This window comes from Otolemur garnettii, unplaced genomic scaffold (genome assembly GCF_000181295.1).
Source record: "Otolemur garnettii isolate 467f Iridium unplaced genomic scaffold, OtoGar3 scaffold00010, whole genome shotgun sequence".
In the NCBI taxonomy this organism is placed as follows: domain Eukaryota; kingdom Metazoa; phylum Chordata; class Mammalia; order Primates; family Galagidae; genus Otolemur; species Otolemur garnettii.
The window spans coordinates 33,225,666-33,251,149 of NW_003852405.1; the positions used below are offsets into that span (position 1 = coordinate 33,225,666).

Genomic DNA, 25,484 nt, shown 5'->3' on the forward strand with positions numbered 1-25,484 from the left:
AGGCCTCTGTCCTTGGCCTCTAGGTGGCCATTGTCCCCCTGTGTCTTCAGATCACCTTCTGTCCAAGCTTGTATGAATGTCGAAATTTCCTCCTTATAAAAGGGCACCCATCATACCAGATTATGGCCTACCCTAATGAACTCATTTTACCTAACAGCTCTTTAAAGACTCAGGCTGCAAATGTAGTCACATTCTGAGATACAGGACACAAATTGGGAGGGGGCACTGTTCAGACCGTAACAGCATCTAACGCATTGTTAGTCAAACACCACTTACTGAAGAGTCACATCTCTTTTCTAAAAGCAAAACACTGTCAGATATGAAGTACAGTAAAAATATTTTCAGATTTAGTCTCTGATCTTGGCGAAATTCTGAAAAATATACAGATACTCAGGGAAAAATATGGCACCCAAACAGGATTAGTGCGATAGATCTACACAGGCAAATAGGCTGTTTCACACAGCAGAGGAAAGGAGGTGGGTTCATGCCTGAGGTTTACTCAACAACAGTAATTCTAAGAAAAGAACAATTCCTATTTTGCAAAAACAAAAATGAGAAGCAAACACACTGAGAGACATGTACTGTCATAACAGTGAGTTGTAGGCACCATGGAACGTAAATAATATTTTCTGATACCCAGCTGAAGCTCCTATAACTAGAACTATTGTCACTTGGAGGAGATAGTTTTATTAGACTATGGCATATGTAGACCAGCACACTGAGATAAGTTACAATACTTACAAATGGAGCATAATAGAGGTTTCACATGGTGCATACCAATAACATATGGCTCCGTTCAGAGAGACAGTAAATAATACACTGCAAGTAATGAATTCAACCTGGTCAGAACAGAAAGTAGCTGCAAACAACCACATAAACAGTAACAGCCGGTTCCTTTGCAGGCACTGTCTTCTCGTAATTTATCTCTCTTGAACAAGATATGTGTGTTGGGCAGCAGCACGGAGGCAGTTTTTTCCCAATATGTTATCTCACTTTTATCTTTTTATAATTTAAAATTTTAGAGGAAAATTAACGACTAAATTTTCCCTTGCAAATCAAATCACCTATTTTTCAGGGAGAAGGAATCTTAGACCTACAAACAGGGTAGAATGTCGAGAGACCAGAAAAATGATTGCAGAGTTAAAAACGTGCATTGGCAATTAGAAAGGCTCTGTGAGTGCCCTACTGAGTAAATCTGATCTTTACCTGGTAGGAGGAGGCATTTATATCATTTCTTCCACCTTACATTATTAAAATGCTTTTCTGGCTCTGTTGGTTTTGGTATACAGGTTAAAATTTTGTTGCGAAATCTGACAACACAATATTTAAATTTTAAATACAAATTCTATAGGCCCTGAATAATGCTACATGATTTTAATCTTACTTTTATCAATAAATTTTTGTCAGTAAAATTTTTATTTTTTTAATTATTTTTTATTAAATAATATCTTTGTACATTGATGCATTTATGGGGTTCAGGATACTGCTTTGATATACAATGTGAAATGCTTACATTAAACTAAGCAACATGTCCGTCACAATTATACTCATTTCTTAACAGTTTTGAAAATTTTAATTCTCGTTTTATTAGGACTTTGCACTGGGTTTGTTCATATGAAGAAATGAGCCCAAAGGGAGGTTAAAAATATTGCCTGAGTCACATGAAATCTAGTGTGTCTACTCTGAAAGCCAGGTTCTTAATTACTTTTTTCCTATTATTCTTATAAAATGCAAGGTCTGGCAATTAAGTTTGTGAACTTGCCACAATAAGCTTATGTTGGCAGCACTGTACAAACAACTTGGTAAGGTTTTATAACCAGGGTATATCTGCATCTTACAGTTTGTTCATGTCATGGCAGTGTCACGCTGAGTGAGATCCATTATCATTGTGTCAGAGTTTGAATTAAAGCAAAGGACAACATTTGTAAATTTCTTGTTAAACTTTGCAAAAGTAGAGTTGAAATCAGGGATATATTAATCCAAGTTTATAGGGATAATTCCATGAAGAAAACAGCACAGGGCAAATAGATTAAACATTTTTCTGAGGGGAAAGAGAGTGTCACTGATGAAGAGAAGTCAGGACAGTCAGTAATGAACAGAACTGACAAAAACACTGCAGAAACTTGTAAAATTGTACATCAAAATCATTGGCTGACTGTGGGACACATAGGAGACCAAGTAAACATCAACAGAGAAACAGGAAAATCTTAACTAAAAGTCTTGGCCAACCACTCATGGCTTTTGCATCACAATAATGCACCACCTCACAGGGCACTGTCTATGAGAGAACATTTAGCTATAAACAAACAACTCTATTAGAACACATTCGCTACTCACTTTATCTGGCCCCCAAATGACTTTTTTTCTTTACCTGAAGATAAAAGAAATAGTGTAAAGCAGATATTTTGATGACATTCAGGACATCAGGAGTAATACAGCTTCAACAGCCATTCAAGAGAGAGTTCCAAAATTGCTTTGAAAGGTAGACTAGACACTAATGTTCACGAATAGCTTCCCAAAGGGAGATTACTTCAACAGCGACCATAGTGATATTCAATGAGATAGGTAGCAGTTTTTCTAGGATAAGTTCACAAACTTAGTTGCCAGACCTTGTATGTTGTATATATTTTTTTAACAAGGACATATACATAAGAACACATTTTGAATTAACTGTTGGTACATGTCTGCTTCCTTAAACTGTTACATTTTTTTTTGTTAGAAGCCTCTCTATGATTAATTACTTAAATGCTATTAGATGATCTCAAGGTGGTATCATAATTATTCCAGCATTCCTATTAGACAACATGCATCTTTGTTTTGTTTAGCAAATATTCATGCTTGTAAACAAAGGAAGAGTCAAAAGCTCTATGGTAATATCCAAAAAGAAATAATGTCTTCTATTTTGCTTAACATAGTTCTGCTCTACTATAAGCAATATGTTGTTTTCCAAATATTTTTAGCTTTATATTCTTATTTATGATGCCCTCACCTATCCACATATCATTTAATGATCCTCAAAACATCACTAGGTAGCGAGACATCAAAAGAACATTTGCCTTTATCTTGCCTTTAAATTTCCTGGTGGTCTGGAACAAAAAGGAAAACAACCAGTTCATAGAATCACAGATTAATATGAATGAAAATGAGGATGTCAGAAGCCCAGCTTTTCCTACTACTAATGTGCCATACTTTGTACCATGCACCCTAATGTGCCATACTTTGTACCATGTACCCTAATGTGCCATACTTTGTACCATGCACCCTAATGTGCTAATACTTTGTACCATGCACTCTAATGTGCTAATACTTTGTACCATGCACCCTAATGTGCTAATACTTTGTACCATGCACCCTAATGTGCTAATACTTTGTACCATGCACTCTAATGTGCTAATACTTTGTACCATGCACTCTAATGTGCTAATACTTTGTACCATGCACTCTAATGTGCTAATACTTTGTACCATGCACCCTCAGAAACTGGACACATTGATTATAGCAGATAAGTGCCTCAATCAATTTTTTGATGAAAATGTAATAGGAAGTTTCATATGACCTTTCTCATAATGTCCCTGAGTAAAGATTGGTATGTTAACACTGAAGCCACATTTGGTAGAGGAAGTTTTAAGAGGTGTCAAAATAAGACAGTTAAAGGAGAAAGTACTAATTTATTCTGAAAAGAACATTTAAAATAGCTAAAGAGATGAATGAATTCCATTCATTCCTTTACGAATATTATTTCTCTGCATGAACCTATGATAAGACTTAACCTATAATAATAGCCTACGTTTATAAATGCAAGTTGTACGTCAATTGTATGTTTGTAACTCGGGGACTTTCTATAATAGCCTCCATTCATAAGTGTGAGTTGTATCTAAGTCAGATGCTTATAACTCAGGGACTGTCCATAGAAAACTTCTCAAACATGTTTAACCAGGAACTAATTAAAATATACCTGAAACTGTTATAACTCCCTCCCTGTAGCACTCAAAGAATTGAGAAAGAAGGATTTTGATGTGGGCTCTTAGGAAACAGCTGTGCTGTGTACTCCACACCCTCACCATCATTAGGTATTGCAAATCTTAATTTTTGCCATTTTAGTGTACATGTTATAGTATGTCAATGTGCATTTAATTTGAATTTACATTAAGTAAAATCATTCATTGTAGCCTATAGTTGTATGACTTTTGACAAAAGCATGGTCATGTATCAGCCACCATAATCAACATACAGAATAACTTTATCATTCTAAGAAATTCTCTCACGCTGTCCTCCTGTAGTCAACCAGAGTTTCCTGTCCCATTCCTCAGCAAAACCTCACCAATTCTTCACTTTGAAGTTTTGCCTTTCCAGAATGTTATATAAATGATGTTACATTATTTTGTTTAATAAGATGTATTTGAGATTCATTCCTGTCATGAATATTTTTATTCGCAAATGAGTACACCACAGTGTCTTACTCATGCACTGGCTAAACAGTATTTGAGCCATTTCTGTTTTTAGCAATTGTCTATAAGGACTGTATAATTATTTGCATACATATTGTTTGTTTAAATGTTAAGTATTTTTATCCAAGAGTGAGATTGTTAGATGGCATCATAAATTGTAAATGTATGTTTTGTTTTATGAAAAACTAAAAATGGTAAATGTATATTTGGTTTTATGAAAAACTGACAAACTAGTCATATCATTTAAAATTCCCACCAGCAATGTAGGAGAGTTCCAGTTGTTTTATGCCCTAATAGCACGAATCTTTTTTTCTTACTTTTAGCCATTCTTATACACACACACCCACATATATATGCACACACACATATAGTATACACATGTAAATAGCATAATCTTATCTCACTCTGGATCCCATTTTCCTAATGACTCACTATGTTCTATATATTTTAATGCACCACCTGAAAATCTTCTTTAACAAAATATCTGTTCAAATCTTTAGCCCTTCTCTTAATTGGTTTGTGTTGTTACTGAGTTTGAAGGTTCTTTGTATATCCTAGATACAAGTTCTTTGTCTGATATGTGATTTATAAATGATTTCTCCCTTATGTGGTGGGCCATTTTTATTTTATTAATGGAATCTTTACCAAAGCAAAAGTTTTCTCTTATTTTGATGAAATCCAATTTTGCAGTATCTCTTTGTATAGTTTGTGCTTTAGGGATTATATTTTGAAGCACTTTTATGACTAAAAAATACAGGACGATAATTTTTTTTTAAACATTACAGGGTTCCACACATTTTGGTTAAATAATACACTTTTGCACATTTTAAATCAAGGTTATAAGTGTGCCTTTTACCTATAAGGTGTGCATTGTAGCCATTTGTAGAACCAAACCAAAAGTCACAAATATTTTCTCCTTTGTTTTTGCTAAAATTTTTATAGTTGTATCAACCAAATTTAGGTCAATTATAAACATTAATTTAATTTATATATGAAGTGTGAGATATAGGTCAATGAACAACCTAGCCTTAATCCCCAGCTTAGTGGAAAAACATTTAGCTTTTCATCATTAACCATGAGGTCAAATGTAGTTTGTTCATAAATGTCTTTGTTAGGTTGAGAGAGGTCTCCTCAATCTACTATTCTTTGAAATAGAAATTTAAATTGAATGAATGTTGAATCTGTTCAGTGAGTTTTCTGCATGTAAAGAGTCTCATATTTTTGTTGTTAATATAGTAAGTTGCGTTGTTTAATTTGTTTTCTGTTGTACAACTGACTTTAAATTTGGGAATAAACTATATTTGGTCATGGTATATTATCATTTTTACATATTGTTAATTTACTAAGAAGTTGCTAGAAGATTTTTGTGTCTTAGTTCATGGAAGGTATTTTTTTCATTTGATATCTTTAATTCTGATAATAGGGTAATGACTGCTGCATGTAATGAGTTGGTGACTTTACCTATCCCATTTTCAGGAAAAAAAATTGTGGAGGTTTTATATTCTATTTATTAAAAACTTACCAGACAAAAGTCTGAGGTTTTCTGTTTGACCAATTTTTTAATTACTCACTCAACTTCTTCTATCTGAATATATTAAGTATTCAGACTTCCTATTTTTTCTCAATTAGTTTGCAATTTTGTGGCTTTCAATGACGTTTTCTATTTAATCTAAAGCGTTGAGTTAGTTGACAGGAGTTTTTCTTAGTATTTTCTTAGTAGCCATTCAGTCTTTCTTGGAGCTGTATATCTCCTCTTTGTCTTGGGATATTGCTAACTGTGTCATCTCTCTTTTTATTCTTTATCAGTCTGGTCAAGTATCGTCCATTTTAGAGATGTTTTGAAGACTAGCTTTTGGTTTCATTGTTTTTCCCAATATATATTTCCCCTGTCTTTGAATTATACTGAGTTCCATTCTTCATTATTTCTATAATTCTATGACTTTAAATTTTATATTCTTTCTTTTTCTAGCTTAGGATTGGAGCTTATAATATTAGTTTTTATTTTTGTTTATTTTGGTTGGTGATCCATTGTCTTCTGTCTTATATAATTTCAATCAAAAAGTCTGCAATAATTCTTATTCCTGTTTCTTAGTATGAAATGTATATCTTATCTCTGCTTTTTTTAGAGTTTCTGCTTCCTGCTGGTTTTTGGCAATTTATTTTGTGCTTTTATTTGATTTTTATTTGCTTCTTTATCCTGCTTTAAGATTACTAACTTATTGGATTTGTCATTTTTTGTGTGTATCAAATTTAGAAAATATTCGGCCTTTGTTTCCTTAAATATTTTTTCTATCCCCTTTATGGGACTCCAATATCTGTATATAAGACCATTTAATATTGTTCCACATATCATTTAGGCTTTGTTTGTTTTGTTGGTTTTTATTTTTTCACTCTCTGCCCAGTTTAGTAAATATTATTTAATCTTCCTATGCCTTCAAGTTTGATAATAATTTTTCCATCAGTGTCCAATCTGCTGTTAATTTTTGATCAATACTTAATTTCATATATTTTGTGTTACTGTGTTAAGAATTTTTATTGAGTTATTTTCTTTTCTATCTTCCATTCTTCTCTTCATTATATTCATGTAGTTCTTAAATATTTAAACATAGTTATGAGATCCAGCTCTTTTTAAATTCTTGTCTGATAACTTCACTATCTCTATAATTTCTAGGCTTTTTTTTCTGTTGACTAATTTTTCCTATTTATTATTTATAGATTCCTATTTCTTTGAATGTTAGTAAATTTTAATTATACTTTGGGTATTATATTGTTATATTGTGGAATGTCTAGATTTTGTCTTATAAGTTTTACTTATTTCTCTAATGTATTATGGCAAGAAGGTAAATCAGGTCATTGTTCCTAAATTTGAGAGGAGGAATCAGAATTTCATATTCATGTTTAAAATATAATGTTCCATTATTATTTTATTTTACATGTTCCAATACTCTTTTATTTACAGCATTGTAATCATTCCTCATATTACAATCCTTTTATTTTTTTTTTTTTTTTGGTGGAATACAAGGCCTTCAAGCTTGTGACTCTGTTTATAGCTCTAGGCTCTTTTCTACCCACTTCCACAAAGATAGTGTTCTAGCCTAAACAAACTTTCAAAATTCTTCCTTGAAATAATGGCAGCACAATTATGATAGCATAACATCCTGTATTTATATCAAATATAGTAATTATCATATTTTAATATTACCTGCTTATACTTTTATTTTTCTTAATAAATCATAAGCTCTTCAAAATGGGTACAATTTTCTTCACTGGTCAAAGATCCCAGTACAATTAATAGCCATTGAATGAATGGATAAAAAGGGAGGTAAAAAGATAAGGGAAAGCACGCAGGAAGGCAGAGAGGAAATAAAAAATTAAAGTGACCTGATTTAAGAGTTTTTCTTCAGTGCTGTCTGGTGGACTGTGACAAATACATAACACAAAAAAATCAAAGCCAGGAGCGTTGTGTTTATTGATTACTTTAATTTGCCTCTGAATCTTATTAGAGTATTTTAGTAGAGGAATTCCACAATTTCATCAACTCATATACTCTCTTCCCACTTGTTCTTTCAAAGTCCATTATTTCTGGGCTCTAATAACACTTCCCAGAATTACATTACCTGATAAATTTGCAGCATATTCTCATGCAATTTTTTTCCTTCAAAAAGACTGTCTTCATCAAATTTATTTTTCAATATTCACTCATTATTCAGAGGGATTAATGACCTCAGCAACTTTATAAATTAAACCATATGCTTTTATTTTCTTACTGTCTTTGAAAATTATTGCCAAGTTACAGTGTGTTTGTGCAAATGGAGCTGCAAAGTCTAATGCAAACTGGGACGGGAATTTGTGCAGACAAATGGTCTCCAAAAATGGTATGGCCTGATCCCTGAAATCTGTGGCTGTATTACCTTCCGTGGAAAAGGAATTTGCAAATGTGATTGAAGTTAGGGATTCGAGATGAGGAGATTATTTTGTATTAGGCATGTTGGTCTAATTTAACACATGAATCCTTAAAAGAGAAAGAGGAAAGCAGAAGAGGGAGACAGAGGGATCCAACTGGCATGGAGGCATAGAAGTTCAAGGTGAGAGAGGTGGGTGATCCAACATGTGTTGGCTTGGAAGATGGAAGAAGGTAGGACATGACCACACCCTCTGAAAGCTGGGAACAGCCTTCAGCAGATATCCACAAAGGAGATGAGGACACCACTACTACAACAAAAGGAATATGATTCTCCCAACAACCCCAAAAAGCAAATAGACAAGCCTCCAGAAAAGAATTCTACACTTCCGACATGTTGATATCAGTCCAGGAAGACCCTGTGTTGATTTCATATTGTTGCTGTAAAAAATTATCATAAACTTAGTGACTTACAAAAGCACAAATGTATTATCTTATATTTCTGTTCAGGACTGGTCTCACCAGGGTGAAAGCAAGGTGCTGATAGGCTATGTCCCTATGGGGAGCTGTAACACAGAATCGACTTCTCATTGTCAGCTGAGCGCATTCCAGGTTCTAGAGGCCACAGTACCCTGGCTCATGCTCCATTTTTTCACCCTAAGGTCAACAGTGGTTCTTGCAGTCCTTATTTTGTCTTGTCTCTTTGTCCTACTCTTCCTGTCTTGCTCCACCTCCAGTAGGGACTCGTGTGACTAGGTTGAATCCTGCCAATATAATTTTCTTATCATCGATACTTAACATTAATTATGTCTGCAGAATTCCTTCTCCCAGAGGAGGTAATCACTTTAGTGAATAGAATGTGGATAACTTTGGGAAAACCATGATTCTGGTTATGATAGCCCTGTGCTTGATTTCTGATCTAAGAAACTATAAGAAAATAAATTTTATGGTTTGAAGCCAGTAAGTTTGTTGCAACCATAGAAAACTAAAACAAACCCAATAGCATCTTTCAGAGATTGAATATTCATACAGTGCTCCTTAGTTACAAGAGCAAGAGTTACAAACTCTGTCCTAATTTAGCTTAGTAAACATTATTACCACCATTTATAGAAGAGAGAATGAAGGTAGCATTTAAGTCATAGACAGATCAGGCAGGTAGGCTTTGGAGTTAGTTCTGGGTTTCTTCTGCCACTGGGCTCATCGGCAAAATATTCCATCACTTTAACTGCTGCAATCTTGTTCTATATAATAGAATGTATCTCATACCTTTATTTAAGGTTAACTCTATAATTCATTTTAGAAAATCATTTAGCATTATACCTTATGCACAATAATAAAGATTGAATAGAAGGTAAGTATTATTATTTTTATTTATGTTGATGTGGTCAATTATTACTTGAATAAGGTTTAATCTATCATCTGTAATGAAATGTCAAATATTTGGGACTTTATATTATGTTGTGTTGAATCATATAGTCAACAAGTAGAGGTCATACTAGACATGGAATAAAGTACAGCCTTTTATATCACAGAACTTATAGCGTAACAGGAAAGATCAATGTTTTAAAAGTTGCTAATAGTTAAAGGACCGAAAGTAAGCATGTATATGCCACACAAGGTTAGCGTGGGGGTTTGGTTTGATTTCACTTTTGTGGGGTGGGCTATTCGACTGGGTAGTAAGAAGATCAGAAAAGGTTTTTCAAAGGAGATTTTATCTAAGAGACCTAAACAGTGGAAGTTAGCAGGTGGACTGAAGAATAGGATGTTCTAGGTCCCAGCAGGGGAGAGCACAGCAACTTTGTACGGAGACGACCGGCTAAGGAGGACTTCATCTCAGCCTAGAGTTCTCATCAGAAAACTGATGCTGCAAGCCATTTTTAATGCTCTTTCTTGGATATGTTACTATTCAAGGCTCATTTATATACAAATGGCTGTCTAGAAAGTATCCAGCCATGTAAGATTAAAAAAATAGACGCATACATGGCTGGGTACTCTCTGGACATGACTCTCTCACACACACACACACACACACACACACACAAACACACACAAAGAGAGTGCCACCTCCCTCAAAATACATACACATTTTAAGAAACAAAATAACGTACTAAAATCGTAATGCTCAATACATGCCAGTTACAGAAGATGAATCGCGTCACGTCCTGCACCTCTTGTAATTGCAGAAGTCGACATGACTTAAAGGTTACCAATTTCACACAGGTTTTTCTTTCCCAAATGTGTATATCCTTTATGGCACCATGTGGCATGTGGGTTCCTTTGTCACTGCAATGTGAGACCAGCCTTGCACGTCCCCAGATGTGTCTGCTGGCGTCCTGCAGAGATGTTGGAAGTGAATGGTCATTGCCATTAATGGTCTGGAGGGACTTCCTGATCCTCACTTCTGGTTCCTATGAAACACCCTATTCAGACAGAAGGACTAATGCTTGAGTACAGTAACCTGTCAGGCTTGAAACAGTATTTATCTAAACCAACCTTGCTGGCTCGCCTAAACCTATGACTGTAATAATAGTTAGTAGATTTTTTAAATTTCCATGATACCATGAAAACTTTGCTTATATTAACTCATTCCTCACAACAACACCATAAGGCAGGTTCTTTTACTATCCTTACACATAACAGATGGCAAAGTGAAGATTAAGTGTCTCGTGTAAGGTCACATAGTTAATAAACGGCAGAGCTGATATTCAAGCTCAGATAATCTAGCTCTAAAGCCCACATTCCTAACTACACAGCTTCGTATAATACGTAGAAGAAATACATTTATGATAGCAAATATGCTGGTGGGCAGTAGCTGATGTGAAATAATTATATTCATAAATGTAAATGAACCATTCAAGTATATTTTATAAATTCATTTGCAGCATAGCAGCTAGTAACACATGGCTATGAGACCCTAAATACCTTCCTGCAGGGCAGCTTTGTAAAGTAGGACGATTCTTCCTGAGAACAGTTTTAGAAAATGATTGAAATGACTCCATAAAGCAGTCAATCATCTGCACTCCGTGTGTGTACTCAGGATCAGTAACTGAGACCCAAGAGTATAGATGGTAAATTAACAGGACACAGTGACTTTTTTTTCCAGACAGAGTCTCATTCTGTTGCTTCACACTAGAGTGCTGGGGCATTGTAGTTCACAGTAACCTCAAAACTTGGGCTCAAACCATCCTCTTGCCTCAGTTTTCTGAGTAGCTGGGACTACAAGTGTGCACCACCATGCCCTCTCTTGTGTTTTAAATCCTTTTGCCCTTTCCTATCTTTCGTAGAGATGGGGTCTCCCTCATGCTCGGGCTTGAACTCCTGAGCTCAGGCAGTCCACACAGCTCAACCTCACAGAGTGCTGGGATTGTAGGCGTGAGCCACTGTGCCCCACCCATACCGTGACCTTTGGGTGACTGAGTAAAAGGTATTATCAACATTAATGCTAAGGTTTCTGGCTTGAGCAACTGGGTGATGATAAGAGTACTCACTAGGATTTAAAACACAAAAGGAGCTGCAAAGATGCCAGGAAAGATAAATCTGGTTTTGACTGTGTTACCTTTGAGATATCTATAAAATATCCAAGGGGTAATGACCAGTAGAATGTACACATAAGTCTAAGATTCAAGATCTAGATATGGGCCAATCTAGATATGGGCGTTGCTCTAGTCTCTCTCTATGCATTTACAGTAATGAAATGTAAATGGAGGAACTAGTTCTCCTTGAAGGAGTGCACAGAAAGGAGAGAAAGCGGTCATAGGACACAAACAATAGCTCGCAGAATTACCTGACAGAGGGTCCTGATACTGCTTAAACTAGGTCAGAAAATTCCTTGCAGTTGCTCTTAGTATTTTAGAGTCTGCCGTTCAGCCCTTTAGGAAAAAATGAAATGCTCGTTTCTTAGTTACATTCTGAGCCTTGTCTTTCTTTTCATTACGATTTTTGATTATTTGGCAGACATATTAATCTAATGTGTTAATTTTTATCTTTTAATAATTTAAAAGCAATGGTTCATGTTTGCACAATGTTTAAACTGTAAAAACAATAGCACACAACCCATTATACTTAGCACTTTACTTAAGGATGAAATAATAGTGGTGAGTATTCGAATTGGTTACAATGTATGCGTGTTATCAAAGGCATGAATTTTGGAAGTACCATTTCTTCAACTGTGTTGATACCGGACTTTCCTCTTCAATGGTTCTTGGTCTCAGGGATTCGAAGAATGAATCTATGGACCACAGATCAGTGGTAAGACAGGATTTATTTACCAAAAAGGAAAAAAATACAAAAATGCCAAAGATCCTGGCAGAGAGAACCCAGGTGGGGGAAGATCTCTCTGACTCCCTCTGTCTCTCTCCAGGCTCTCTGCTCAGGCGTTTATACAGTCGTCTGGGGTTATTTAGCAGAACTCAACTGTTACGTTTAGTGGGCGGGTCCTCTAAAGTGACAATCAGCCTTAGCCTTACATTTAGCAGTTTGAGGCCTGATCTCAGTTAATGAATGGCTACAATCCCTTTCATTCAGGCCTAGGAAACTTAGATGAATTGACGAGGCTATGAAAAGGTTGGGTTTCCCATTCAGACCCAAGTGCAAGGGGAGAGTGTCTCCCCAGCAGTTGTCTGGCCCCTCTGGTTACTACACCCCCCCCAAGCCACACTCCCTCAACCCCCACCCTGCAGCCCGCTGGCTTCTCTGCCAGCTGCCGCTGCATCAACTCCACCAGGGCTAATGTCCTGGCACCACCTGTCCTGTATCAGTGTCAGTACACAAAAGTAAAAATATTCAGTAACATTTTATTGCTGATAATAAGCTAGACCATCAAAACTTCTTCTTGCAAGATTTCATCATGGTATATTTTCACCTGTGCTTGCCTTCAGTGTGAACTGCCCAACTAAGTCATTTAATTCTGATCTGCTATATCAGCGTTCCCTATACTTCACGGTATATTTAGAACTGTCTTTATAACTTACGTTTAAAAAATTCTTGAACAAAGATCCTATCCCATCTCTATTTTAGTAGTTTTTAAAAGCACATTTAAGCCTAGAATATCTTCATTATAGGGGTAAAACTAAGAGGAAAACAATAGAAAATAAATATTGCATTAGTGTATTGAAGTCAGATAGGGAACTAGGATGAACTAAGAAAATTATTATAAAATCAGATTTTAGCACTATGAACTTTAAAGATAACTGCTGCTTTTATAAGCTTATATCTGGATAGCTAAAACAGCATGTCAACCAATTAACATCTCGGAATTGTAACTCGCCCCTCTCTACAACTTGAGATCAGACAGATAAACACTGTAAAGAAATGACTTAATCATACACATTCTAAACACTCAGTGTTATCAAACTGTTAGCAAACTTTATAGTCACATGGAGGGCAACTTGTGCCGTCTTTAGTACAGGCTCAGGCAAGGACGCCCATGGGGGGAAATCATTGACATGGAATTTAGGTCTGGAGGCAACTAAATTTATTTTGTTGTGATTCATTAAAATTTAATCCTATCACGGGTTTTCTAACTTCTATATCATTACAATAGTTTTGGCAAGGGAGTAAAAGGAAGACAGAAGTAATGTTGACTTTTGGAAACAGACCATTTAATGGCAGTGTGGCTTCATTTCCCAACTCTCTTTGTGGTAGGCATTGAAATAGGATATTTCAAAGCTTGTGCAAGAAGGTAATGGGGGCTTTTCTCTTGAATTTCACACAGGCCCATTCTTTCTTTGCCATACTGCGGATAATTAGAATCCATCCCACTCAATGATTCTCTGTTTACAAGTAAATAAAAATTCTATTATCAAAGAAAGAACTCCTTTATGCAAAATTGATTCACTTGAAAATACTCTTTCATCTCCAATTATATCTTTATGTTTTTAATCTGCTCCTATCTTTGGTCAAATAGAATGTTTTCCTTGGAATATTGACTAGTAAAGAGAAATTACTTTAATGACCACTAAACTCTTAGTTTGCAAGTCATAAGTTTTTCTCTGATATTCCATTGGGTGATATTTGTACTGTATACAGTGTACTTTTCTCGGCATAATCAATAATTTTAGAATTGAAATACTGCAATGATTGACTATGTCTCTATACTAAGGTGACCAGATTTTAACATTGGTAAAGCAGGACACCATTGATGGGGGGGTTCTTAATTAAAAATTTGGTCTATATGGAGCAACAAAAATTTTGATAGAATGCAAAAATAGTATTGTAATATATATATTTTTAATTTCAACATAAGTACAATTTACAAATATAATACATTAAAAAATATGTATAGTATTATTTAATTCTTTGGCATATTTCTCATTTGAGTGAATTTTTTTTTTAGTAGATTGCTATCATTGTTTAAAAGGTCATGAAATTTTTCACAAGAATTTGTTAAATTATATTTCACACATAAAATGGCTTTCAAAGTCTCAACACTTAATTGTGATTTTTCTTACTTCCACACTTTATTTACTGTAGAAAAAACCCATTCAGTCGCAGCATTAGTTCCTGGTAAGGACAGTGCATATCCCACAATTTTTAGTGCATTGTTGTATGGAGCATGGTTTGTTTCAAAATGATGAAATATTTCTAACCATTTGTTCTCTGTTGTGATTTTTCCTGATGCCCAAGACTTAACCTTTTCCTTATCAATATATTTTTTTAATAATGATACCTCGTAAGTTGTAAGTGTCACTTTCAAGGCAGGCGCTAGACTTTTTGCCGCCACTATAAAATATAAATATGAGTACTGTCTGCTAAATTCATGAAATAAATAAATAAATTACTTACCTAAATTATCTAAATAGCTGATTTGTTGACATCACTTGTTTAACTAGCACTAGCACACAGTACAATGTGTATCACCTGAGAGACAGTTATAAATGTTTTCGTTGTTGCCAATGCCAAAAAATGCCATTGTTCATTAAGTCCGAACAATGGTGGTCGAATTCTAACAACTGATCAACAATGCGAACTTTGATAAGCAGTTCTTGATAATCAGTTCTCAACAATTATTTGTTATTATTAAAGTTTAACATTATAAAATTAACAAAAATAATATAAAACTCATATCATGGCAAAATAGCCACATGGCAGCTGAAAACCATATATTCCCTTCCCGTTCTCCCGCCATTCCCTAGCTTGTTGTGCATTCTTTCCAAAATTCGGTACTTTTTAAAAATGCAGTTCCACGCAGGACAAATTGTTAAAATTAGGGACTGTCCCACCAAAAGCGGGACATCTGGTCACCTTATTCTATATGCTTATAAAGCCATCAGGCTTGAAACCTTGAATATGGGTAGGAAATTTCCCTCAAGGAAAAGCAACATTTAGTTAGGTGAAGTGTCAAGTTGCTGGCTCACACTGTGTGAAAGTCAATATGTACCAAGTCATATTAGCGAATTTCATCTACACTGTTCAGAGGTTGTTGAACTCAATTACAGAAATGTGCAGAGCTCTATTTGATGTGTGAAGAGGTTAGAAGACCACAATCAATTAAAAAGAACACATGTATATCCTGTTCTGGGGAAAAAGTTGTTTCAGCATCCCTTGTGCTACTGCTTTTTTTTTTCTCTGAGTTTTTCTCTGAACATAGAAGAACAAAGCATTTAATAATTCCCCAGTTTCATTTGGAATTGTTTTGTCAGCAATATCTTGTACAAAGTCATGCAATTGTTGTTTTACTTGAATGAAGCCTCTGGCGGCTACAATTAAACATGCTGTCTTTCCTTTTGTAGCAAAACCATTTGAAAATGGACAATATTTGGACATTTATGGAATTACAAGGGACCAAGCTGGGGAGTATGAATGCAGTGCGGAAAATGATGTGTCCTTCCCAGATGTGAAAAAAGTGAAAATCGTCGTCAACTGTAAGTCTCATCACCTTTTATTCAGAAAACTTCTAAGAAATGACACAGGCCCTTGAAAAATTCTGTTTGGCATTTGTGTTGCATTGTTTAGGAAGCAGTCATCACTGAACAACAGTGAAAATGTGTACATGTGAAAATACTGGTCAGATTGTTTTAGGTAACAGCAGTTGTCCCAAGTAATTCCACAATAACTCAGTTTCATGCACGGATTTAAATGTTTCCAACATCACCCTAGTCCTTGGTGTCTAAACTGTGGTGTCCTTATCCAGAAAACGCTATAGACAGCTGCTGATTTTCCCTCAGGGACGGCTTCACCTGGAGTGCATTTGGACCAAATTTTAGTGTTTAACTCTCAACCAAACCTTGTAAAAACGAAATGTGCTGGTTTATACTCAAAGATAAGAGCTATATGTTGAGGCTTCTATTACTTGGGTGATTTAATTCTACTTAGTTCAGAAAATTTTGAGGAAAGGAAGAGAGAATTTCCCCACGAGCTTCCTTATTAAGAGGTGATGGTTGCAGAGCCACCAATGTCATTATGTCACCCACCTTCTCTGAACACCCCCCAACATATTCTCCAATAACACCCTGTGTGTGTCTTAGGATCTTAACGTAATGACTGCAATAGTCTCTTTATTTTTCAAAAATATTTTCTGGACAGCATCTGTGGCTCAGTGGGTAGGGCGCCAGCCCCATATACCAACGGTGGCAGATTCACACCCGACCCCAGCCAAACTGCAACAAAAAATAGCCAGGCATTGTGGTGGGTGCCTGTAGTCCCAGCTACTTGGGAAGCTGAGGCAAGAGAATCATCTAAGCCCAGGAGTTGGAGGTTGCTGTGAGCTGTGACACTATGGCACTCTACCAAGGGCAATAAAGTGAGACTCTGTCTTAAGAAAAAAAAATTATTTATTTTTATCTTAATAAGTTTCATACTGTATAACTTCACCAAATAAAATACCTTTGGGATGATAGTATTTTACCAAAAGTATTTACAAGTTACCACTTTCATTTGAAAAATTCCATGTATACATCTTTCTGTATATGGCCCTTGCTAATACTGTGTGCATAGTATTATACCATAGATCAGAAGAAATTGTTCCAAATATATCCAGATATGCTGAAACTAATTAGTAGTTGTTTCATATTAAGATGAGTCTTTCAGTCTCATGGGCCAAAAAAGTAACTTTCAAAGCACTCCTCGCAGTTAGGCTGTCTGCCAGAGCAAATCGCTGTCATCAACTAACTTTTGTCAGTGATTAGTCTACACTGAGGTTGACCTGTCTCTAGTAGACTGAGCAAATGTGCATGATTCCACATTAGGGGTCAGTTTGGGGAGCAGAATTTCTCATAGAGTATTCAGCAGAATCATCCAAGATGCTCATTAAAAATGGAGAATTCCCGGGCGCCCACATCACACATAGTTAGAATCCTTTGGGTTCATGGTCTGGAAATCTGCATTTTAACAAGTTCCTAGTGAAGCTCATGATTTTTGCTGCAGAGGCTACATACTGCTCATCCCTCTGGAACTTTCTGAAATAAGACGTAACAAACAAGGAAAATTCTCCATCATTTTATCACTAACCATGCTACGTGAATATGTGTGCACAAATTTGCTTGTTGGAGATTTTGAGAGCTGGGAAGGAAAAGGTTGGGAAGAAAGAACTATTAAGGAAGGAATATTTTTAGCAGTGAACATTATGAATAAAACCTGTCAAATGAGCAAGGCACCCAGCTCGCAGAGCAGCCCATGGTCAAACCCACGGACTCGACAGGTCTTTCCAATGATGTGCCTGATAGCAGTGACATTGAGAACACAACTGCTGGACGGATTTGCACGGCCCAACTCCATGTATAATGTACAATTTCTCTTGAATTTCCATTTGCCTTCACATCCCTCTGACTTTAATGTATTGTCATTTAATATTTAATCGGATTCTCTTTTTTCCTAAACGTGTAAGGACGTTAGACTGAGAAAGTTGATTTAAGGAGGTAGCAATGTGAGGAGTAAAATACAAAGACACAAGAACCAAATTAGTTATTATCAAAGGGCCTGGGTAGAGAGATGAGTCCACCCACACCGCAAAAGGACAGAAATGAGAGAACTGGGAAGGCGCTGCCACGGTTTTCATGAACGCTGGCAGAAGACAGGGGCAAAGGGCAGTTTATGACTCAGGGGAATAGCACCAGTCAGAGGATTGTCGGGTTTTTGCGTTCGTTTCTCAAGGCCCAATTATTATAGGGTAACGTGATAGGTGACACCTGTAGACACATGTCTCAGAGCTTAAGAAACTCAAATTTTATATAATGAAAGCAAATAAACTTCCTCTGTGCCACAAAGGAAGAAATTATCTTTATTATACTGAACTGTAAACCAACCTGCCCTTTGCTCCAGAGGGAAAAGGACTCCTATATTCTAAGACTGTGAAAAGAGAGTCTAGAACAAAAGCAGTCAGTGTCTCTGCTTGTAAGATCTGTAGAAATTCAGGAAACCGGGAGTGACACCTGTGGCTCAAAAGGGTAGGACGCTGGTCCCATATGCTGGAGGTGGCGGGTTCAAACCCAGCCCTGTCCAAAAAAAAAAATAAAAAAAGAAAAGAAAAAAAGAAAAGAAATTCAGGAAACCCACAAAAAATTGTCTTCCAATGTAAGGCAGGAGCCGGAGGTCTCAGGGAGAGCCCAGACACAGCCCACCAGGTGAAGAAGATGGTTTTGCTGCTGTTTCAGGGTATCAGACACCTTCAAATAGGTGGGAAAGAGGAGTTGGCTAATCATTTTAACTTAAGAGGGAAAACAGGAAAGAAAAATGGAGAGTAAAAGGAAAAAAAAAAAAAAAGACGGGAAGGAGCTTTCTAAACCAGAACACAGACTACATTTTACTAACAAGCTTCAGGCAGATGAAGCATCATCAGAAGTCAGTGTACTGTAGAGAAGCAAAATGTACTGCTCTCACATTAAAGAAAAAAACTAACAGGATTTTAAAATGATTTGAGAGAATCAGGTTGTCTGCTGCCCTCCCTGTATCATGCCTTTGATAGCTCACCTTTTCCTAAATATTTCATGAAGAACTGTGTTTAATACTGATTATGTTTAATCCTAATTGTGTTCAAGTCTGATGCCAAGTATGTATGTAAGGTGTGTAAGGTGTGTGAGTATGTCTCTATATATTCCTGGATGTGATAAGGTTTATAAGGTGTTAATTTTGTGAATTTATCCCTTTAAAAGTCGAAACTTGAGAGCTACCTCTGGATTTTACTGAACTGATTTCCCAAAGGAAATTAGCCAAAGCCCACATAACAAACTTTAGTTTGTCAAAGCCCAGAATTGAGCACGGTGGTCTGTGTTGCCAGCATGGGACTGCACATCCCCTGGTAACCTCAGAGTCCCTGAAGATGGCATCCTGCCAGGTTCAAGGCTGCCTTTCCTTTCTTTGTTATTAATCAATATTGATTGTACAGATGGAATTGCAGGAGCTTTGTGAGTTGTAATTTGAAGAGGAACTTTGTCCCTTTTCCCAAATGAGGTTCAAGATGAAATGTAATAAATTTTCATAAGTTTTATAGATTCGGTTAAGTCAATTCAAGAAAGAAATTTAGGTTCCCTGCAAGTTGGAAATGTTTAATGTTTTACTATTTGTCTAATACATTGGCCACATTCATTATATAGAGAAAATAAAGACTTAGAGCCAATGACATCATATTTACCACGTACTTAATATTTGAACTACTTTAATGTGGATTTCTGTTCAATTTAATTAAATAGTAGTTTGATGAGATGATTGATAAAATCGACTTAATTTATGTAGGTTGAGCTGGTTTGCTGATTGAATAAATCAGGTCATTGTGATTTATTTACAGAAAGCCTTACTATAGATAGAAATCCATAAGCATTCATATAAAGGATTATTTCTGAGTAAGAGGATTGTAGGCGATTATTATTCTTATATTCATCTGTATTTTCCTCTTTGTTAATATGTGCATATATGTATTTCTTGTCAAATTGAAAAGCAAACTAAAATGGTAAAAAATAGATCATGAAAATTATCATACCCAGAACTTGAGAGATTAACATACTCACATCCACATACAGAACAAGAGAAAATAAAATGGAACAGTTGATTAGCTAAGCCAGAAGGAACTGGCAGATTTATGTTGAATGGATTCTGCTTTATTTGAATTCATACTCCATCCTTAGCAGCAGCCTAGTGGGTCCTAGGCCCGTAATTTTTATTGGTAATTACAGATTGGGAGAATGAACATGTTCCAGCAAGTCCATGGATTCAGTTCAATTGGGGAAAACAGGAACAAGTGAAGGTCTCATTAGACAAAGCAAGACCAGAATTTGCAAAATCCAGGAAGGTGACTTGTTGGATGCCAAGTCTGGCATCTGGAAGGTATAGGAAGTCCTGTAGACTGATGAAGCCATGTAAATATGTACAGAGGAGAAGAATCTCAGGTATTAGGAAATTAGCAAACCCTGGAGGACCCGGCCCTGTATGAATGTTGTCAGTAAAGCGGGTGGATTCCCTTTTGACAGAGGCCTTTGTTCCCCACTATTTCTATGCTTCCGTCCAGGTAGAAGTTGCTATTTTGGAAATGTGGGACTTGAAGATGACATTTGTCCAAACAAAAATAATTACTTGACTATAATGATTAACATATGGTTTAGTTCCATAATTTACTGGGCTTTGAGATCTTAGGAAAGCAAGTTGACCTCTCTGAGTCTTGATTTCTACTTTTTAAAATTCAAGGCAATAATACATTACTTATTTATAAATTTGTGATTGTTATCAATGTTTAAATATTGATATTTACAAATACATACATATGAATATAAGCTCAAATTACCCTACAATGTAAACTTTATGTAGTAAGGGGTTTTCCTGTTCTTTGGATACTGGTATGTTCCTGTCATTGAGAACAGAACCTGGTCCATAGACAGGCATCCCCAAAATTGCCTGTGGAATCAATGAATTATTAAAGAGATTAGATTCTGCCAGGAGAGTCATTCTACTAGAAAAGAGGCATTAGAATTGCTGCACAATTAAATGTTTTTCTTCTAGAAAATTAGTAGATGGTGTGTTGGCTAATTTACTTCTGATACCATTTTTTTTTTTGTACCAAAACTTTCAGGTGGATTTAATAAAGTTAACTTGACATTCATATAGAGCTTTCACCAAAGAATAAGCACTAATTCCATTTTTTAACAGATAAGAAAATTGAGGTGTAGAAAGATTAAAACATTTAATAACTTCCCTGATTTTTCAATAACCCAAAAGACATGGATAAAAAACAAGCTATTAATCAACTGGAAAAAAAAAAAAAATATATATATATATATATATATTCAAATAGATGATCAGGAAAAGGGTACTAGACGTTATTTCAATTTTCACTCATGACAGATTCATATATTGAGTACTATATTTGGTATCAGAAATGATTTTGATGATTTTGTACATACAGTTTGAGTAAAATATAATGAATTCTTCCTATGATCAAATAAAGACTAAAGCCATTTTTGGCTTCACTGTGAACTGAGTTTTCATCCAGTAAATCACAGGTACATTTTGTGCATTATTCTGCATCTGGTACATATTCATTTATGCAAATATATACTTTATCTTCCAATCTAACTGGCTCCAAACATGTGGAACAGAATGTTCCAATTAGTATAACTTAGTACAAGTCTACGGAACCCCAAATGAGGAGCTCCTGGGGAAGGCGAGGAGGAGGTGGCTTCTAGAAACGTGACCAGTTTGCTTAGGCTGTTCACAAAGTTTTCAACAAAACCCTGAGCGATTTAGGCAGACATGTCCAACCTAGGACCGGCAGACATTAAAGACAAGCGGTGTCATATTCAAAACATGGGAAACCCTGCAAGTCAAAGTTTGAGTGGGGCAAAGGCACTATCATGGGACCAGAAGAAAACAGAGGGTTATTTGAGCTCAGGGTCATCTGAGCTTGAATTCCTGGACCCACTTCAGGCCCCTAAGTTTACTTTCCATCAGCTTCATCACTCATAGCTGCTTAGAATGTTAGCTGCTCTGCTGTACTTCATGCTTCTTTTTAGGATAATTAACACTTCCTTGGAACAACTCAGAGCATCAACATGCGTACAGCTGTCTTCTAAATCAAATTTATTTTATTGACTATCTTCAGAGGAATGATGAGACACTTCAGTGCTTCTACATTTATGTATTCGTATATTTTTTCACTTACGCTTCCCTAGCAGACCTGGAATACTACTTTGTGACAAGTTCATTATCTACCGTAAGAGCAAGACAAAAGAAGCACATGGTTATAATAAAGGGTGGCAAGCACTTTATCAGCCAGTCCTCAGGTGCTCTGCAAGGCTATCAGCAATGTAGCAAATACAGCCTGGACCTACCACGGAAAGATTCTAAGAGCCCTGGACCCTGGTGGAGTTTGGAAAATGAAATTAAAACTGACAGATACAAAAGGGGGAGGAGGAGAGGAGTCTTCCAGATAGAAGCTGCATCATTTTCTTAGCCTCGGGGGAGTCAGGGCACAGGGCATTGTTTGCTCAGGTGGCTACTGTGTAGGGGGAGAGGGCCAGAAAATGGGAGAGAAGGGAGGGGTGAGCGCTGCAGGGAAGGCAGGGCCAGATTAACAGATTGACTTGGGTGTACTTAGTTCCAGTGCTTCAGAATCAAATAAGAATAACTTCTTTGTGAGACATTAGATCTATTCAGAGATACATCTGAATATTAACCAAATGAATTTAAATACGTTTATTTTCTGCCCCCATGGAAAGTAAACGGAAGATCTGCATTGCCCTAGCAAGGGTAAGGAAAAGAGTGAGAACAAGAACACTGAGAATAATTCCAGATGAAAGAAATACGAGGAGCTCGGAAATCTGAAGGAAAACTCCTGACGGTGTTGACTACAACAGACATGTGTATAATCACACAACAAACCATTTTTAAGCAGAACATTCCTCCCTGACACGACCATAGAAAGCTAAGATTGAAACTTTTTATTTTTACTTTGGGACTTTGATGGTATAAAACATTCAGATTTAAGCCTATGGTTCGTATAGTTCCTCAGCTGAAATAAAACTGTCACGGAGCATGCAAAGTGAAGGAGCACTTGGGATTTTTTTTCTATTGAGGGAGAGATAATTGGTCCTTCACTTTAAATGTGAGATATAAGTTTCCATTAGTGACTAGTATGCCAAGACTGTTTTTGCTTGATATATCTGGTGCCCAATAACTGCCATGTATTCTCCAACATATACATTGAAGAGAGGAGTTTGAGTGACAGTTGCCTACAAATGACATTTTCCCTGTCGTTCATGAACATCTAAAATGCGTTAGAAGTCATGAAATAGGCATCCTTGGCATACTTTGGTTCTTTCTCTTCTGAAAAGTGAAGGGTGAAACAACTTCCTACTTTAATACGTGAGTAAAACGTTTTGCAAGATGAGGGTCTGTTTGTTTTCTTTGTCATCCTTTCCAGGTTGGCATTCATCACTCCAAAAAAATAGCATATAAAGTAATAGGTGTAATATATGGTGGCCATTAGACAGCACTGAGAAAGTAATTTCTAGCAGAGTAAAATGTTCAGGGTTGAAAATGACTCCATGCCAAACTAAAGTAAGGAAAGAAAAAACAACAACTCTCTCCCTCCCTCTCTTTCTACATATGCATAAATCTATTAATATATACAAATATACACAAACATGTGCATACAGACATATATATATATATATATATATATATATACAGCAGAACCTCCATAGTTGACGACCTCTCCACATTGGCCACATCCTGAAGTTGACCTAATTTTTGTAGCCCGGACATGATCAGTTTCTTATCGTCCCTTGGGTGGTCAACTTACAGAGGTTCTACTATACACATATATTATGTGTACATATACATGTATATATTTATTTTATATATACGCATATATTTACACACCTACACATTTATATATGTACATTTGCAATGATGAACTAATCAAGATTCATGTTCTAGGCTTGGCTCCCGTAGCACAGTGGTTACGGCGCCATGCACCAAGAGTGGCAGGTTGGAACCCGGCCTGGGCCAGCTAAACAACTGCAACAAAAAATAGTTGGGCTTTGTAGTGGGCACCTGTAGTCCTAGTTGCTTGCGAGGCTGAGGCAAGAGAATTGTTTAAGCCCAAGAGTTTGAGGTTGCTGTGAGCTGTGATGCCATGACACTCTACTCAGGGTGACAGCTTGAGACTCTGTCTCAAAAAAAAAAAAAAAAAGAAAGAAAGAAAAAGGTTCATGATCTAGTAAGTAGCTAACAGGTCAACCATAAGAATCCCAGGGTAACTTCTGACTCCAGTGGACCCTCTGAAAAAGTTAAAAGTATGAGTTGCTAGATCACATTGCTCTGATTTTGGACACATCTTCCTTCTTCTGTGGCCTGTGAGCTCTTTGAGAAAGGAAACTTCTCCGATTTGCCTTCATTTCCCAGGCATATAACACAGTGGCGGCAAGAACCAGTGGGCTCTGTGGCTGGTCCAGGCTTTAAATCCCAGCTGTGCCACTTACTGCCGTGAAAGCTTGGCCAAGTCGTTAGGTTTTGTCTTTGTCCTTCTCCTCAGCTACAGAGGGGGCGGTGTGAGGATTAACTGAGCTAATCCATGAAATGGCTTAACGTATGTTATTATTCCTCCTAACCTAGCACAGTGCCTGACAATAAAATCCTGCGGGTTGGATAAATACAAGCATATAAGCACACACAGAATTGTACAGGTGATAAGCTAGTGTTGAATCACTGAAATTCCTTCATCTCTGGGATATAAAAATGTGGACTTGGATAGCTTTGGAAATTAGAGCATAGACTTTGAGGAAGAAATGGAATCTTAAAATCCCAGTTCCTAGTCTGGGCCACTTTCATTACACCGGCCTGCTTCCATGTAAATTTAAAAAGGAACCCAGTTATTTTCAATCAACTGTGTAAACTCAAAAGACTTTCAAAAGACAGTAAAGTCTGAGGATGGGGAGGCTATGTGTTCTGGAGGAAAGATCTGAGTAACCAGAATCTGCGCAGGTGTGAGCCTTGAGGGCGGCTGACACTGGAGTGAAGCGAAGAACCAACAAATGGTGATCCCAGTGAACAGAGGAAACAATCACACAAATAATCCTGGGCAGTGATGCTGCACTCAAAATAGTTCGTTCACATATTGTCTAAAATAAGAGCTTTTGTTTAATAGTGAATACAATGAAGTCCCAGCAACCTGCCTGCTGGCTGCTACACAGAAAAGTTACACTTCAGCA

The 25,484-nt window shown here is 36.4% G+C and overlaps 1 protein-coding gene across 1 annotated transcript in view; it reads left to right on the forward strand.

Annotated features, from left to right (window-relative positions):
* Positions 1-25,484, forward strand: part of NEGR1 (neuronal growth regulator 1) — an 811,656-nt gene that overhangs the window by 523,772 nt on the left and 262,400 nt on the right. Inside the window, exon 4 of the mRNA XM_003784223.3 lies at positions 16,080-16,211. Within this exon, the coding sequence (XP_003784271.1) occupies positions 16,080-16,211 (132 nt within the window). The remainder of the gene's footprint in view (positions 1-16,079; positions 16,212-25,484) is intronic.